The sequence below is a fragment of the Mandrillus leucophaeus genome, unplaced genomic scaffold (genome assembly GCF_000951045.1).
Source record: "Mandrillus leucophaeus isolate KB7577 unplaced genomic scaffold, Mleu.le_1.0 Scaffold346, whole genome shotgun sequence".
Classification (NCBI taxonomy): Eukaryota; Metazoa; Chordata; class Mammalia; order Primates; family Cercopithecidae; genus Mandrillus; species Mandrillus leucophaeus.
Genome location: NW_012103654.1, coordinates 123,062 through 142,513, shown reverse-complemented (window position 1 = coordinate 142,513; position 19,452 = coordinate 123,062). Strand labels below are relative to the sequence as shown.

Genomic DNA, 19,452 nt, shown 5'->3' with positions numbered 1-19,452 from the left:
CATTGATTTTGTATCCTGAGACTTTGCTGAAGTTGCTTATCAGCTTAAGGAGATTTTGGGCTGAGACGATGAGGTTTTCTAAATATACAATCATGCCATCTGCAAACAGAGATAATTTCACTTCCTCTCTTCCTATTTGAATACCCTTTATTTTTTTCTCTTGCCTGATTGCCCTGGCCAGAACTTCCAGTACTATGTTGAATAGGAGTGGTGAGAGACGGCATCGTTGTTTTGTGCTAGTTTTCAAAGGGAATGTAACTGAACAGCATGGCAATGGTACCAAAACAGATATATAGACCAATTGAACAGAACTGAGGCCTCAAAATAACACCACACATCTACAACCATCTTTGACAAACCTGACAAAACCAAGAAATGGGGAAAAGTTTCCCTATTTAATAAATGGTGCTAGGAAAACTGACTAGCCATATGCAGAAAAATGAAAGTGGACCCCTTCCTTACACCTTATACAAGAATTAACTCAAGATGGATTAAAGACTTACATGTAAGACTTAAAACCATAAAACCTTAGAAGAAAACTTAGGCAATACCATTCAGGACATAGGCATGGGCAAAGACTTCATGACTAAAACACCAAAAGCAATGGCGACAAAAGCCAAAACTGACAAATGGTATATATCTAAACTAAAGAACTTCTGCACAGCAAAAGAAACTATAATCAGAGTGAACAGGCTACCTACAGAATGGGAGAAAATGTTTGCAATTTATCCACCTGACAAAGACCTAATATCCAGAATCTACAAGGAACTTAAACAAATTTACAAGAAAAAAACAAATAACCCCATCAAAAAGTAGGCAAAGAATATGAACAGACACTTTTCAAAAGAAGACATTTATGCAGCCAACAAATATATGAAAAAAAGTTCATCATCACTGGTGATTAGAGAAATGCAAATGAAAACCACAAAGAGTACCATCTTCACACCTGTTAGAATGGTGATCATTAAAAAGTCAGGAAACAACAGATGCTGGAGAGGATGTGGAGAAATAGGAACGTTTTTGCACTGTTTGTAGGAGTGTAAATTAGTTCAACCATTGTGGAAGGCAGCGTGGTGATTCCTCAAGGATCTAGAACTATAAATACCATGTGACCCACCAATCCCATTACTGGGTATATACCCAGAGGATTTTAAATCATTCTACTATAAAGACACATGCACATATATGTTTATTGCAGCACTTTTCACAATAGCAAAGACTTAGAACCAACCCAAATGCCCATCAATGTTAGACTGGATAAAGAAAATGTGGCACATATACACCATGGAATACTGTGGAGCCATAAAAAAGAATGAGTTCATGTCCTTTGCAGGGACATGGATGAAGCTGGAAACCATCATTCTCAGCAAACTAACACAGGAACAGAAAACCAAAGACCGCAAGTTCTCACTCCTAAATGGGAGTTGAACAAAGAGAATATATGAGCACAGGGAGGGGAACATCACACATCGCGGCCTGTCGGGGAGTGGGGGACAATGGGAGAGATAGCATTAAGAGAGATACCTAATGTAGACGACGGGTTGACGGGTGCAGCAAAACACCATGGCACATGTATACCTATGTAACAAACCTGCACGTTCTGTATCCCGGAACGTCAAGTATAATAATAATAATAATAATAATAATAATAAACAATGAGCAAAGGATCTGAATAGACATTTATGAAAATAAAACATACAAATGGCCAATAAGTATGTGAAAAAATGCTCAAGATCACTAATCACCGGAAAAAATGCAAATCAATAACACAATGAGCTATCACCTGACACCTGTCAGAATGGCTACTATCAAAAAGACAGAAGATAAGTGTTGATGAGGACGTGGAGAAAAGGAAACCATTGGAACTGTTGGTGGGAATGTGAATTAGTACTGCCATTATTGAAAGCAGTATGAAGTTTCCTCAAAAAATTAAAAATGGAACTAGCATGTGCTCCTGCAATCTCACTACCAAGCATTTATTCAAAGGAAAATAAATCAGTCTATCAAACAGATACCTGTACCTTAATGTTTATTGCAGCAGTATTCACAATGGCTAAGACATGGAATTAATTTAAGTGTCCATCAACAAACAAATGGATGAAGAAAATTAGTGTATATACTCAATGAAATAACCTTCAGGTATACATATGTATGAAATCCTGTCACTCACGGCAACATAGATGAGCCTGGAGGACATTATATTAAGCCAAATCAGTCAGTCACAGAAAGATAAATACCACATGCTGTCATTCATATGTGGGAGCTAAAACATAATTGAGTTCATGGAAGTAGAGAATAGAATTGTGGGTATGAAAGGCAGAAAAGGGTAAGAGGGAGGGGACAATAGGGAGAGGCTGGTTAACAGATACCAAATTATAACTAGATAGGAGGAATAAGCCCTGGCATTCTGTAGCACTATAGGGTGAACATGGTTTATCATGATTTATTGTATATTCTCAGAAAGCTAGAATAGAGGATTTTGAATGTTCATAACACAAAGAAATGATGAATGTTTGAAGGGATGGATATGCTAATTACCCTGATTTGATCATTACACATTGTATATCACATATGGAAATATCACTGTGTCATACATAAATATGTACAATTATTGCATCAACTAAAAATGAAAGAAAATAAAAGTAAAAACAAGGGAAAGTATTTATTTTACCTTCGCTTATTCTCTGATGCTGTTCCTTCCTTTATTTAGATCCACATTCCTGACTTACGTCATTTTCCTTCTTCCTGAATAGCTTCTGCTAAGATTTCTTGCAAGGCAGATTTACTTGTAACAAATTCTCTCAATTTTTGTTTGTCTGAGAAAGTCTTTATTCCTCCTTCATTTTTGAAGGATAAATTCACAGAGTACAGAATTTAAACAGTGTTTTTTTACTCTCAACATTTTGAATATTTCATTCCACTCTCTTTTTGCTTGCATGATTTCTGTGGTGAAGTTGGATGTAATTCTTATCTTTGCTCTTCTATAGGTAAGTTGTTTCTTTTCTCCAATTTCATTCTTTTCTAGATATTTTCTTCATCCTTTGATTTTTCTTTTTCTCTCTCTTCTCCTTTTTAATATTCCCATTACATGTGTGCTACTCCTTTTGTAGTTGTCCCAAAGTTCTTAGATATTCTGTTCTTTTTTATCAGTTTTGTATTATTACTATTTTTGCTTCTCAGTTTTGGAAGTTTCTGTTGTCCTATCATTAGACTCCAAGATTTTTTCCTCAGCTATGTGAAGTCTACTAATGAGCCCATCAAAGGCATATTTTATTTCTGTTTTTGATCTTTATCATTTTAAAAATATTTCCTAGAATTTTAATCTGTCTACTTACATTTTCTATCTGTTCTTGTCTGTTGTCTAATTTTTTCATTATGGCTCTGACAGCTCTGAGCATATTAATCATAGACTTTTTTTTTTTTTTTTTTGAGATGGAGTCTCGCTCTGTTGCCCAGGCTGGAGTGCAGTGGCGCGATCTCGGCTCACTGCAACCTCCACCTTTCAGGTTCACGCCATTCTCCTGCCTCAGCCTCCTGGGTAGCTGGGACTACAGGTGCCCGCCACCATGCCCGGCTAATTTTTTTGTATTTTTAGTAAAGAAGGGGTTTCACTGTGTTAGCCAGGATGGTCTTGATCTCCTGACTTTGTCATCTGCCTGCCTCGACCTCCCAAAGTGCTGGGATTACAGGCGTGAACCACCGCGCCTGCCCTCAATCATAGACTTTTAAAAAGATTTCTGTTCTGGTAATTCCAAACTCATGGCCATATATAAGTCTGGTCCTTATGCTTGCTCTGGCTCTTCATACTGTGTTTTTTGCCTTCTAGTATGCCTTGTAATTTTTTTTCATAGCTGATTATAATGTTCTGAGTAAAAGAAACTGTGATAAATAGGCCTTTAGTGATGTCATGATATGGTGTGGAAAAAGGGGATGTGTTCTATAAGCCTGTGATTAGGTCTTAGTCTTTTGGTGAGCCTGTACCCTGGACTGTGAACTTTACCAGTGCTGCTCTTTTTTTCCCCCTCCTTAGGGGGTACAGGGCAGCCTTCCAACATGTGAAAAACTAGAGGACCCTGGAGTTGGGTATTTTTTTCCCCCAGGCAGATCAGACTCTGATAAAATCTCAGAAGGTTAGGTGCTGGTAAAATAGTCTCCCTTGAGGTTAGGCCCAGCTTTTTAGAAATTATTATTATTTTTTTGAGACAGGGTCTTACTGTCACCCAGGCTGGAATGCAGTGATATAAATCATGGCTCACTGCAGCCTTGACCTCCTGGGTTCAAGTGATGCTCCTACCTCAACCTGAGTAGCTGGGACCATCGGCATGTGCCACCATGCCTGTCTGATTTTTTGTAATTATTTGTAAAGATAGGATCTCACTGTGTTCTCCAGGCTGGTCTCAAACTTCTGGGCTCAAGTGATCCTCCCACCTCTGGCTGATTTTATAGTAGTTTTTTCCCCTCCTCCTACCAAAAGCACAAGAGGACTTTCTCATCTGATATTTACCATGAGGACCTAGTAGATAGAGCTCCTAAAGGTCAAACTCATAAAAGTATGTAGCCCCCCACTATGACTGGGTACCTTTGGAGTTTTTAATTCTCAAAGTTGTTTCACACTGAGTCTTCAGCAATTTGCCAACTACAGTTTAATTTTTTCTACCCCCACAATGGTTGCTATGCAGACTTCTGCTCATGGATCTCTGCTTCAGTAAGTTGTGGTTCTGTTTCTCTAATTTGGGGGTCCTCTCTGTCTCTCCAACTTCAGGGCAGTGGTTTGCCCTGTGACTTCGCTTCTCTGATCTAAGAAGAGTTGTTTTTTTTTTTTAATGGGTTTAGCTTTTTTACTTGTAAGTATGGATTGGCAATTTCTAAGCTTCCTACATACCAAACTGAAAAGTAGAAGTTCTCAAAAGAACTATTTTTATACTAATACTTTATTGATTTATATAGTATTAAGTATTATAATTAAATGCTAAGTATAACTTAGTGTTAAGGAATTGAGTTAGTAAAAAGCAGCTGAAATGATGGAAAAAAATATACACGAGCACACAAGAAACTAAACTACTAGTCTGGAGTCTTCACTGTTCTCTGAGCATTAGTCAATATGTTTTGACAGAAGGAATAGAAACTATTGATCATCCAGAAAGTCAGTTAAATGAAAGTTAAAAAGCTTCTGCTAGATAAGTGTGTTCAAGTGTCTACATATGCATTCACATTTAAATATAGGCTTCTACATAGTACCTTTTCCTCTTAATGTTTTATTATAGATTCATCACTTCTTTATAAATATTACCTGAAAACAAATATATCTGCTTAATATTTTATTTTATTTTCCATCATCTATTTTACCATTCCATTATTAGCTTTCTTTTCTACTTTAGCTTGTTTTCTTTATGTAGATAAATTTTGAACAAGACTCAAGTTACCTGACCTTTTAATTGGCATTTACTGTGGACCACCACTTCCTCAAAACGATCTATTCTCTTGGGTTTCCGTCTAACTCTCTGGCTTCACTATTTGTCTATTACCTGTTCCTGAATCTTTGAAAGTCAGCTCAAACATCATCTGTTTAAAACCTAACACGTGATCTATACACTCCACCTCTTCTTCTATTTCCTGTCTCAATGGCAACACAATACTAATGATAACCAGCTTACCATAGTTAGACTTATAATCTTTGAATTTCCAATGGGCTTATTGGAATGTAAACCCATTTAAGTCAAGGAGCATCTGACTCTTCTGTTGTAAACACCAGACAAGTCAGGAATGATCCTTGATATGTCCATCCTGCTTAATTTTTATTTTCAAATCACATTAAGTTTGCTTCCTATTTCTCAAATATATTCACATATTTCAAGATTCTCTGTTACCATCAAGTGCAATAAACCATTATCTTAAGCACTGACTATGTAATAGCCTCATAAAGATTCACCCATATACTTTCTTGAACCTCTCTCCAAACCATCTGGCATGTGGTTGTTAATATGATCGTTGAAAAAAGTAAACCAGGAAAGCTATTCCCACATTTGTAAGTAGAAATACATTAATTATTGCTTTTAGGATTGACACAAAACTTCTTAAAATATCCTTAAGGCCACACATAATTTGATCTCTTCCAGCCCTTGCTTTATGTTGAACCAGTTCTGTCTCTTCCTCTCTCAGCTATATTCCTACTTTCCCTTGCTCTCTTCTTTCTAGCCACATACAGGCCATGTTCCCGCCCTCTTCAAAGTAGTCACCTATATTGTTTGCTATTGAATCCCCCTTTTCCCTAGGGTACTTATGATTGAGATCTCCTGTGAAGTATCCTCCTCTGGGAAGTATTCATTGAGGTTTTTAAGTAAAATCTTCTTGTATAGGCTTCATGGCAGCATATATCTTGTATTTATAACAGTTATCAAGTTGAGAATTGATTGCTGTTATTGGATTAATGTTTTTGCCACCAAATAGTGAACTTCTTGAGGGAAGGAGCCATGTATGATTTTGATCCCTGTTGTATTCCTAATACTAAATGGCACATGGTAAGTGCTAAAGTATTTGATCAAAGAATAAATGACTTTAATTTAAACTAAGAATTAACTATTAAGTCATACTATAATCTGCTAAGCTACTTGACAAATGGCAAAAATTGTAGCAAATGAAATAGAATTCCAGGAACAATATATGCCTTTTTCAAATTTCATACAGAGTAGATTTTCTAAAAAATAAGCAGTGCATTTTAAAAGTCCCCCTAAACAAGGCTTCAGATGGCACAAGGCCATGGATAGGTTGTCATAGTGATGATCAGAAATGAAAATTATTTCTACTATACTTGAGGTCAGGAGTTTGAGACCAGCCTGGCCAACATGGCGAAACCCAGTCTCTATTAAAAATACAAAAATTACGGGCTGTGGTGGTGCATGCCTGGAATCCAGTTACTCAGGAAGCTGAGGCAGGAGAATCTCTTGAACCCAGGAGGCAGAGGTTGCAGCAAGCTGAGACTGTGCCACTGCACTCCAGCCTGAGCGACAGACCCCATCTCAAAAAAAAAAAAAAAAAAAAAAAAAGGCAATGAAGTATATTTCTATAGGGACCAAGTTTATTTATAACAAGAGACATGAGACTGAATATAGTCTATGCCAAAACTTTCCAATCCTTAGAACCAGCCCTACAAAAAGAAGGAAAAAAGAACATAAAGGAAGCAGCAATCAGCTATGAGCTATAATTAGACATTAGTTTGCTAGCTCTAACACATGTGACCATGAAGAGTAACTGTGAACCATATTGACTTTCTCTCCTGAAAAGATAAATATGAAAAAATTAAGAAGAAAACTGTCCTGTGACAGAGAATACAGAAATAGGATAAGAATGAACAGCTGTTTCATTTCATTACCTTTGCCCTTTTCCACCTTTATTTTTGGAAAATTAGTTGATCTAAAAAGCAATAGTTCTCTATCAGTCAGTTTTTGCTACAAACACATACACACACAGAAAGAGAGAAAGGCATACAGTAATATGCATTTACCTTAGGTTCACAGGTATACAGTTTATCTGAGTTTGATTACCTCCACGTTTCATTCTAAGTCATAAGATGAAAGGAGCAGCTGTGTGGGAGTTTTAACATATGCCCACAAATTATTTGATACTCCATCTTACAAGAGGTACAGCTTAAATTCCCTCCTCTTGAGTGTGGATTGGAATTAGTGACTCACTGCAAGGCAATTGAATAATGTGGAAATGGCAGTGTGTGACTTCCATGTAATAAAAGACATGGCTTCCTCCTTGCTTTCTCTTACATTGATACTTGGGGGAAAGTCAGCAACTATCTTGGAAGGATATTGAAGAAAGCCTGTGGAGAAGCTCATGTGGTGAGAAATTGAGGCATTCTGACAATAACTACATGAATGGGTCATCTTGGGAATAGATCCTCTAGTCCTGATGAAGTCCAGGTGACTACAGACATGACCAACATCTTGACTACCTCCTCATGGAAGACGCAGAACCAGAAACTCCCAGTTAAGCAGTTTCCAAATACTTGTCTCACAGAAACTATACAGAAAGCATCAATTTCTTACCACATGTCTTTTGGACAAATGCAACATTAATGGACAGAGGAACATACTTCTCTATAGCAGATTAAATAATGGCCACCCAGATAAAAATACTCTAATCTCTGGAAATATATAAGGTAAAGAAGTCTACAGATGTGATTGAATTAAGAACGTTGGTGTGATAAGTTTATTTTGGATTATCTTGGTGGACCCTAAATGCTATCACGAGTTCCTTCTAAGAGAAAAGCAGGAGGAGACTTGACACCCACACAAAGAAGGTGATGTGAAGATGGAGGCAGAGACTGGAGCCATGAGGCGAGAAGCCAAGAAACACTAAGGAATGCTGGCAGACAACAGAAGACGGAAGAGGCAAACAATGCATGCTCTACCAGAACCTCTAGAAATGTGAGATAATAAGTTTTTATTGTTCTAAGTCTCCAAGGTTTTGGTAATTTGTTATGTCAGCCATATGGAATGAATACATCCTCTTATTTGGTGAGGTTAGATGTTAAATATTGGCTGAACAATAATCTACTCTACTTTAGCATCCCTTCAAAAATAATCAGAAAATTTAAAAGGAACATTATGCACTGATACTAGCAAAATAAATGAACAAATGAATTAACACAAAAATAGGCAAAAGGAAAATGAAGTATTAAGACCACAGTTTAATTATCCATGAAAGCAATGGAAAATGTGAAGTCTCTAAGAAACCAAAGTAAAAACAGCTAAAAACAATATAGTATGAAAGAAACCAGAAAGAAACGAATGTTCTTTGGAATTAGGGGAAATATAGAGACTAAAATAAAAACCGGAAATGAATACTCCATTAAAACAGGCATATGAAAGACAGGATGAGTAAAACCATGCAAAATGAAATTGTGTGTGTGTGTGTATATATGTGTGTACATACACACACGAAAAGAAAAAGTTCAATAGAAGATTCATTTTTTATGTAATTAGTGTTTCTAAAGAATAGACTTAAAATGTAATTTAAAAATTCAAAGATAGAAGAAAACTATGCTGAAATTGAAGATCTAATTCTATAAATGTAAAGAACATTATGTATTTGAAGAACTTGAAAGAAAAAGAGTTGGGAAGTGGCCAAGATGGCCAACTAGAAGTAGCTAGTGTGAGTGGTTCTCACAAAGAGGAACAAAAGGGCAAGTAAATACAGCACCTTCAGTTGAAACGTACAAGTTCTCGCATTGGGATTAATCAAGGAAACAACTTGACCCATGGTGAACATAGAAAAGAAAGTCAGGACGACAGCCCACCTGGGCACGACACCCAGCCAGGTGAACCTCCCCTGCCCAGAGAAGTGGTGAGTGAATATGTGACCCGGAAACTACACTCTTCCCACGGATCTTTGCAACCTCGAGTTGGGAGATCCCCTCTTGAACCCACTCCACCAGGGCTTTCAGTCTAACGCACAGAGATATGGGAGTCCTGAGCAGCTGCTCAGGCACATGTTGGAGAACAGGAACTGTAGATATTCCAGCTCCAGGCTTCCCGGCAAAAGTAACTGCAACTCCAGAAAAGCAGGATATTAGATCTGTGTGCATACCCTTAGGAAAGAGGCTGAATCCAGGGTCCAAGGAGCAATGGTCTGTGAGCCCCACTTCCATGGTGCCTCAAAGGATAAGACACATTGGCTTGGAATTCCAGCCAGCCACCAGCAGCAGTGTTGTGCCTACCTGGGACAGAGTTCCCAGGGAGGGGGCAGGCCACCATCTTCACTGTTTGGGTGAGTGATCTTTTTCAGCCTGCAGGCTTTGAAGAGTCCAAACCGATCAGGGGCAGAAGGGATCCCCCAACACAGCACAACTGCTCTGACCAACACGTGGTCAGACTCAGGTCCCTGAGTCATCCCTCCTTATTGGGCAGGACCTCCCAAGCAGGGCCTCCAGCCATCCCCGCCGGTGTTCTCTGGCCTACAGAGATCTGAAAACTGCCTGGGACAGAGGTCCCAGAGGGAGGGGTGGGCTGCCATCTCTGCTATTTGGGTACTGAGCCTGTCCAGCCTGCAGGCTTTGGAGAGCCCAAGCCAACAGGAGTGAAGCGTTACCCCAGTACTGCACAGCTCCTCTACAAAAGCATGGCCAGACTTCTTCTATAAGTGGGTCCTGATCCTCTTCCTCCTGACTGGGCAAAACCTCCCAACCAGGATCTCCAGCCACCTCCTGCAGGTGCATTCCACCGGGCAACAGGTTCGTACCTCCCTGGGCCAGAGCTCCTAGAAGAAGTGGCAGGCTGCCATCTTTACTGTTCTGCAGCCTTCATTGGTGATACCTTCAGTTACTGAAAAATCCAAGGCAACTAGGGACTGGAGTACAACCCCCGCAAACCACAGCATCCCTATGGTAAAGTGGCTGAATTGTGCCAGGAAAAAAAAGAAAAAAAAAAAATCCAAAGGTAAGCAACATCGAACATTGAAGGTAGATTAGATAAGCTCACAGAAATGAGAAAGAATCAGAGCAAGAATGCTGAAATCTCAAAAAGCCTGAGTGCCCTCTTTCCTCCAACTGACCTCATTACCTCTCCAGTAAGGGTTCAGAATAGCCAGTATAGAGAAGAACTTAATCCTCCTGATAGTGCTGAAAAACACACTACAAGAATTTCATAATAAAATCACAAGTATTAATAGTAGAATAGACCAAACAGAGGAAAGAATTTCAGAGCTTGAAGACTGACTTTATGAAATATGGTGGGCAGACAGGAGTAGAGAAAAAGGAATGAGAAGGAATGAACACAACCTCCAAGAAATATGGAATACCATATCACACCAGTCAGAATGGCTATAATTAAAAAGTCAAAAAATAACATGCTGGCAAGGTCGTGAAGAAAAGGGAATGCTTATACACTGTTGGTGGGAATGTAAATCAGTTCAGCCATTGTGGAAGATGGTACGGCAATTTCTCAAAGACCTAAAGACAGATATACCATTCGACTCAGCAGTCCCATTACTGGGCATATACCCAAAGGAATATAAATCATTCCGTTTTGAAGACACATGCACGTGTATGTTCATTGCAGCACTATTCACAATGGCAAAGACATGGAATCAACCTAAATGACCATCAATAACAGACTGGATAAAGAAAATGTGGTACATATACACCATGGAACACTATGCAACCATATAAAAGAATGAGATCAATGAGATCATGTCCTTTGCAGGGACATGGATGGAGCTGGAGGCCATTATCCTTAGCAAACTAATACAGGAACGGAAAACCAAATACCACATGTTCTCACTTATAAGTGGCAGCTAAATGATGAGAACACATGGACACACACAGGGGAACAATACACACAGGGGCCTTTTAGAGGATGGATGGTAGGAAGAGGGAGAGGATCAAAAAACAACTAATGGATACTAGGTTTCAGCCGGGCGCGGTGGCTCAAGCCTGTAATCCCAGCACTTTGGGAGGCCGAGACGGGCGGATCACGAGGTCAGGAGATCGAGACCATCCTGGCTAACACAGTGAAACCCCGTCTCTACTAAAAAATACAAAAAACTAGCCGGGCGAGGTGGCGGGCGCCTGTAGTCCCAGCTACTCGAGAGGCTGAGGCAGGAGAATGGCGTAAACCCCGGAGGCGGAGCTTGCAGTGAGCTGAGATTCGGCCACTGCACTCTAGCCTGGGCAGCAGAGCGAGACTCCGTCTCAAAAAAATAAATAAATAAATAACTTCACCTAAAAAAAAGAACTTAGACAATGTCATGTTTTGTACTAGAAAATATTGCAATTCAGTCTTATAATCCTGGCTTTTCTCTTTTGATTTTCCACATTCATAAAATATTTGAAGAAATTTGTTTATGTGCATCTTGACATATGTGATATATGATTTGTTTCTTTTTTTTATTCTGAGACAGAGTCTTGCTCTGTTGCCCAGGCTGGAGTGCAGTGGTGTGATCTCGGCTCACTGCAAGTTCCGCCTCCTGGGTTGAAGCGATTCTCCTGCTTCAGCCTCCCAAGTAGCTGAGATTACAGGCATGTGCCAACAAACCCAGCTAATTTTTTTTTTTTTTTTGTATTTTTAGTAGGGATGGGGTTTCACAATGTTGGCCAGGCTGGTCTGGGACTACTGACCTCGCGAACTACCCGCCTTGGCCTCCCGAAGTGCTGGGATTACAAGCGTGAGCCACCGTGCCCAGCTGTGATTTCTTATTTGCATCTGGACATATGTGACATGTGAATAATCAACAATTATTGTGACTTTGGTCAAGTAATTCTATTCTTTGTTAAATCAAAAGATGGCCATTTAAGTTTCTTTCCAACACCATGTATCTGTAATTCTTACTCTGAGCCATTCTTCTGACTGGGCATGAATGAAGAGTATTTTAGAAAGCAACAGTAATTGGCAGTCATACAGATCTATACCGGATGCATTAATAAAATGTACTAAGCTCGATGAATAACTGTGACCTCTATAGGAGTCAACTTTTTAAGGCTATAGTAACACATTTACATTCTGTATCAAGCATTAGGTTAAAAAAAATCAACTGGTATAACATTATCTTTCTGTGGATCTGCCAAAAATAAGTTTTATTAATAACTTAGAACAGCCACCTAACCAATATGGCTTTTTAAATATTCGTGTGTCATACAATTTGCTAAAATGTTTCAAGAAATTGGCATTCATTATGTGACATATTGTCTCATATGATATTTTTGGTGAATTGGAAGATATCATATAGAGTAGCTGCACATATTTCAACTTCTTTTTTGAAGGATGACATGGTAAAAATTAAAAACTCTATGTTTTATCAAAGAAAAAAATATGTATGAGTTATTGTCCTTTGGGTAAGGGGAAGTCAACGTGAAAATAACTTAATAGGCAAATATTAATTATCCACTACATTTTCAGGAATATGTACAATGCAAATGTGAAGATAGTTATTGAAAATGTATCTTTTACACTTGAGATGTATGTATTCAGACACTTCTTCTAGATAAAACTGATAGTATATACATTTTAAAATCAGGGTAAACCCAGACATCATCATGCTTTTCACAGGAGATAAGAGTAATGAACACTTTTCTGAGAGGCAGATGAGGATTCAAAGCCCATGACTAAATCCTGCCATTGCTCCACTTCTTATCCTGTTTCTCTGGAGACATTATGTAGGCTAAGGTTGCTTTTAGTCCTAGAAGCTCTGATAGCATGGAATTGCTAGTTTGCTGGACAGAGTTAGTCCAACCTGGTGCACACGAAAATCTGAAACCTTAGGAAGTTTTTCCTAATATCAACTAAATTATTGATTTAGGTAATCTCTACCTTCTTCTACTACATTCCTTATAAATGAAAAAAAAAAAAAAAAAGAGCACATACCAGTCTGCTTTCCCACTCCTATGTTTATAATACACACACATGCAATTACACCGTGTCTCAGGAAAATTCTACCTTAACCATCCCAGAAAATTGCATTGCTAAAAATGTTGTGAATAAATTTCAACCTTAATTCTCACTGTCAATTTCAAAGTACTGTCTAATGCAGATAGGTTTTATATTCCTTGCACATCCAATTAATTAGTTGACTGTTGAAAATACTATGTTGATTATAAGCCTGCAGTCTCAGCTCAACTGAAAAGAGTGTAAAACATACAACTGAAATCTTCTTGGCTAGGAAGGAGTAAAGGTCTTAGGTATGTCATATATTTGTGATTCTTTCTCTTATGTGTTGAGCTTTGTATGGATCCCTTAATTCTAATATAAATTCCTTTTCTTGTTGTTTGTTGATGGGAGGAAATTTGACTGAATAACCTCTTAAATTCATCTCAACTTAATGACTTCACATTTTATAATACTTTGTCTATATAGCATAACTTTTAAAATAGATACTTTTATTTCCCTAGATGAGCCAGATTCTCTTAGTGAATTCTGGAATTCAATTATGGGATCTGGGAGGGGCTCTAAATATGGAAGAATTTTTGTATACACTTATTTATCCTTCAACTATAGGAAACTATTCCTCATGCTTAGTCAGCTGAGCCAGGCAAGTTATTTTCCTTAAAATGCACATATAAATACCAGATATTATAAGATTATTATTTTTATAATTATAAGATATTAGAAAAGTACTCAGTTTTAACCTCATTATTTTATGTTATTTATTACAGGACAGCATGAAAGAAATTGGTAGCAATTGCCTGAATAATGAATTTAACTTTTTTAAAAGACATCTATGTGATGATAATAAGGTAATGATAATTATTTGGAGTTTGTCATTCAAGCTTGATTTTATAGAAGCTTATATTTTTTGTGCCTCTGTTAGACAATTATATGAATACTATTAATATTTGCAGTCTGACCACATAATTCCCATTGATTAGATCATACTATGGTCCAATTTTACAAATAGCCCTGTGCTTATTAGATAACAAGTTTTCTTTCTGTTTAATCATTCTATTTTTTTACCTTGAAAATACTAGAATTGTCAAATTCAAAGACACACCTATCTCTTATTTCTAAATTTCTTTGTTTCTTTTTTTTTTTTGGAGGCGGAGTCTCGCTCTGTTGCCAGACTGGAGTGTAGTGGGCAATCTCGGCTCACTGTAACCTCTGCCTCCTGGGTTCAAGCGATTCTCCTGCCTCAGTCTCTCGAGTAACTGGGTCTACAGGCATGCACCACCACACCCAGCTAATTTTGTATTTTTAGTGGAGACAGGGTTTCTTGATCTCCTGACCTAGTGATTAGCCTGCGTCGGCCTCCCAAAGCGCTGGGATTATAGGCGTGAGCCACCGTGCCTGGCCTCTAAAAGTTCTTATACAGAAAAATACTTGTTAATGTGATTGCTTGCACACATACAAATATAAGTCATTGGTATAATTTAGTCGGAAGCATCTTGAAAATTTTTCTGTCAGTATTTGCTTATCTCTAAATGATTACCACATCTAGTTGGTATAATATTACACTTGACAAAACCTAAAGAGTTTATGTCATTTCTCCTTACAGAAACGGGTGTGCTATTTCATAGTCTTTTAAAAACTCACAGTAGCTAAGTTAGCCTCATGGCATCTCAAAACCATAAATTCTTTTTAAAAAATATCTTAATTTAAATAACTGCAAAACTTACGTTTTAGGTGACTACAGTCTTTTATTTTCTTATTATCAGCTATACATCCATAGCTCAAAAGATGCAAGAAATAATAAGAAAAAACCACACATACCTCTTATAATATATTGTTGCTTCCAGAAGCCTTCTCCTTCAGCTATCATGTTTAAAATTGAATAATCTTGTAATATAGTCACATATAAGCGATAAGATCACATAAGCATAATAGAGAAAACAAACTTTAAAAGTCAAGATAATCATTAAACCAAGTTCCAAGAACTTCTTGCTGTCACCTAGGAGTCAAACAGTTTTAGTTCTGTTACTTGTCAGTCACATGATTAACTGGAATAGAAAGCTGGGGTGGAGGTGGGGCATTATCTACCAATATAGCTCAAGCTCTAGGCTCCTTAAGCTTATCATTTATTAATATTTTATTTGAACCATGGCCCTTCTGACTTTTTCTTATAATAGGAAGGTATGTTTTTATTCCGTGCTGCTCGCAAGTTGAGGCAATTTCTTAAAATGAATAGCACTGGTGATTTTGATCTCCACTTATTAAAAGTTTCAGAAGGCACAACAATACTATTGAACTGCACCGGCAAGGTAAGCTAAGGACTATTTACTTTGAATGAAAATATTAACTACTCCTGTGCCAAGATACCACTATTCTCTGGTGATCATATCCATTATCATAGAATCCTAAGTGTTTATTATCATCTAAAGTTGAAGTATATTTACTCAATCCTAGAAGAGGAAAGGCTCGGTTTGGAAATACTTGTTTATATCTTGGCTAGAGTGAATTGTTTGTGAAAGGGGAGTAAAAAATAAATAAATAAATGCTTCATTGCCATAATAACTTCCAAGGATACTAGGGTGATATATTGGGTGGAGAATGGTAAATTTCTATATCTAAAACTCATTAAAAGCTTTAATCCATATATGTACGCATTTATAAGAACTCCTAGTGAATAAAACAGGAAATCAAATGTATTTAACAAATATCTTTTTATGCTTAAACTAGACATATATATGTCCAACAATTTCCCCTTCTTTAAATAATTTTGATACAAATAGGGCTAATATTTTCCCACATTTCTACTAGTGGTTATGAACTAAAACAACAAAACCAAATATGAAAGACATCATTTAGAGACTGGACAGCAGTTTCCTTATCTATGAAATGCAGAAAAACATAATATCTGTATTGTAGGATTTGAAAGGATTAAATGGCATAACACATGTAAAGTGCTTAGTACTAAAAAGTTTTCAATATTTAATACAATGTTTTATTTTATTTGTATTATTTACCTCTTTATGGATTTTTACCAGCTGCCACACAATATCAAAAGGTTATTTTATGGTTTTAAATGTTTTCTTAAATAACATTTTTATGACTTAAAAAATAATTTTGTTTTGTTTGAGCACTAGTAGTTTCCCATGGAAGGTAAAATGGTAAGATTATCTTTGAACCCTATTGATGTGATAAAAATGTAGATTGTCTATTATATAACTTGGACAGCCTCATTTATCATTGCTTTATGTACTCGATGGAAGCCAGTCTCCTCTTAGTGTGCTGGATTTGCCAAGCTTATTTCCAAACCTGGGTCCTTACGTTTGTCCCCTAGAGAGCATTTCTACTTTTTTTTTTTTCTATAAATTGGATCTATTTTGTTCTATGCCTTCAAGGTTAAGCTCAAGATTCATGAAGACTTCCTACTCTAGTCTATCATTTCTTCATTCCTACTTATAGTTATTTCAAAGTACTGTCTAATGCAAATAGGTTGTATGTTGCTTGTACATCCAATTAATTAGTTGTGACTGTTGAAAATACTATGTTGATTATAAGCCTCCACTCTTGGTTCAACTGAAAAAAGTGTAAAACAGACAACTGATATCACCTCTTGGTCTAGGAAGGGGTAAAGGTCTTAGGTATGTTATGTATTTGTGATTCTTTCTCTTACGTGTTGAGCTTTGTATGGATCATCATGTTCCAAAATTAACTAACTGTAGAGAAAGAAAATATGCAAATAATTTAAAATTAAATTATTTTACAACATTGATTAACTTGATACAAGTTACCATTTTCTTGAAATAACAAGGCAAGATGTTAAAGCAATCAGCTACACTGAATTTTCTTCATGAGCCAGGCATGCTACACGCTTTTTACTATTGTTTTATTTCATTTTGTTTCTGATAAGTGAAGCTTAATAAAATGTATGGCCAGGATTTAACAATTTATTAACTTTATTTTTATATTGATTAAAATTCAAGTTTTATCTCTGCTAGTATACCCTACTATGTTAATTTTTCACAGTGCTAGGCATACCTACAAAATTATGGATTCTGGGTGTTCAGAAGATTGAACTCTCTTGCTTCTTCCTTTACCCTGACATTCCATTTCTAAATCATATTAGTGTTTTACTTTCTTAACAATAAGAAATTTAAAGTAGAGTCTCAAATAGATTAGATGAGCTGAAGGCAATATGAAAATTAGCAATTACAAACAATTGGAGGAGCAATGAAGAAATATTCAATATCATAAATGTGACTTTGTTTTTAAGGTTAAAGGAAGAAAACCAGCTGCCCTGGGTGAACCCCAACCAACAAAGAGTTTGGTGAGAATAATTGTATAATTTTCCTTATGGTTCATCAACTTTTCACTCAACTTAATTCCTAATTTTTCATCTTGAATTGTTTCCTTCTTATAGCTGGTTTTGAAATAATTTATCATAACATTGATAAAAGGAGAAGTGAGGTGTCCCTCAAAAATTCGAGTCCTTTAAATTGCATTTTTAAACCCACTATTTTAAAAGAGAAGCTGTTAGAGCAAATGCCAAAGCATGATTTTTTTTAGAAGCAGCAACATTAAAATATTGTAGCTAGTAGGTAAAAGAAATAAATAATTTATATAGGAGAAAATAAACTAGATGAAAAATACATGAAGAAAAAAAGCCATCCCTGTTAGTTTGTAAAGAAATAAAAATTAAACAATAAGGACTTATCTTATACCTCTTTTATTATTGTAGATTGTACAGTATAATATGTAATAGCATATAAACATATATTTATACATATACTACTAGATATTATTAGATAAATTATACAATAATATGGAAAATTTTTATGAATGACTTAATAAGGCAGAATACTTAGCTGGATCTGACTAAACTTTAAAATGATATAGATATTAATTAGGTTGAGGCATGGAAAAATGAGCACACCTGGTTCATAAAAGTGATGGATTCTTCTTTTACATTTCCATTATTTGACCAATAGCTATGTGGCAACATGGAAATTCCTTATTCTTTTCAGAAAAGCAAAGTGAGCCTGTATACTCAGATTTAGGAAACTCTACGGATTCCATGCAAAGTGGAACATCTGAAATTAATACAGGAGATAAAAACAATATAAACACCCTGAAGGCTTTCAACTAAGATAATTTGGAAAGGAAATTTAGAAAAGAAAGGATGGGTGCGGTGGCTCACACCTGTAATCCCAGCACTTTGGGAGTCCGAGGTGGGCGAGTCACGAGGTGGAAAGATCAAGACCATCCTGGCCAACATGGCGAAACCCCGTCTCTACTAAAAATACAAAAGTTAGCTGGGCATGGTGCACGCATGTAGTCCCAGCTACTCAGGAGGCTGAGGCAGGAGAAACGCTTGAACCCAGGAGACGGAGTTTGTAGTGAGCCAAGATCGTGCCACTGCACTCTAGCCTGGGCAATAGAGTGGGACTCCATCTCAAAACAAAAACCAAAAAACAAAACAAAACAAAAAAGACAAGAAAAGAAAACAACTATTTTCCCAGGATGCAGTGGTAAAACCAAGATTCCCTGTTTTTTACTTTTTAGTGAATGCTTATTCTCAGTGTCCGAGGAAAAGTATGAAATTTTCACATCTATATATTTCAAATCTGCTTAGGCAAGTCAACTTCAACTTGTACTTTAAAAAATTGTCCAGGACCCCTTATTGAAAATAATATGAAAAGTTTGCCTTTATATTTCCCTTTGAGATCTGTTGTTTAATCTTTGAAATGTATTCTTTAAAAAGTATGTGCTAGTGTTACTAACACATGACAAAAAGAGATCTGAATTTGTGGCCAAATTAAATATAGGACAGAGGAGCTCAAGATTCAGTTATTATATTTACTTGACATATATGGTAGTAGCTTATTTATCTTCCTGCAGATCAGTTTTTGCATCTGTGAAATGAGTTCAAATCATCAAGTTCATAAGATGATTAAGCAAATAAAATGAAGTAAATTATGTAAAACACTGAGCACAATACATGACTAAGAGAATACCCAATAACCTGTTATCTAAATTATCTAGTTACTGAATAACTAGTTGTAATAACTAGTTATAA

At 36.7% G+C, this 19,452-nt stretch overlaps 1 protein-coding gene across 4 annotated transcripts in view; it reads left to right on the top strand.

Annotated features, from left to right (window-relative positions):
* Nucleotides 1-19,452, top strand: part of IL7 (interleukin 7) — a 70,371-nt gene that overhangs the window by 47,416 nt on the left and 3,503 nt on the right. The window contains exons 3-5 of one of the 4 annotated variants that reach the window (XM_011989066.1): nt 14,153-14,233; nt 15,560-15,691; nt 17,650-17,703. In XM_011989066.1, coding sequence (XP_011844456.1) covers nt 14,153-14,233; nt 15,560-15,691; nt 17,650-17,703 — 267 coding nt within the window. The remainder of the gene's footprint in view (nt 1-14,152; nt 14,234-15,559; nt 15,692-17,649; nt 17,704-19,452) is intronic. The other 3 variants (XM_011989068.1, XM_011989067.1, XM_011989069.1) reach the window with 3 other exon arrangements.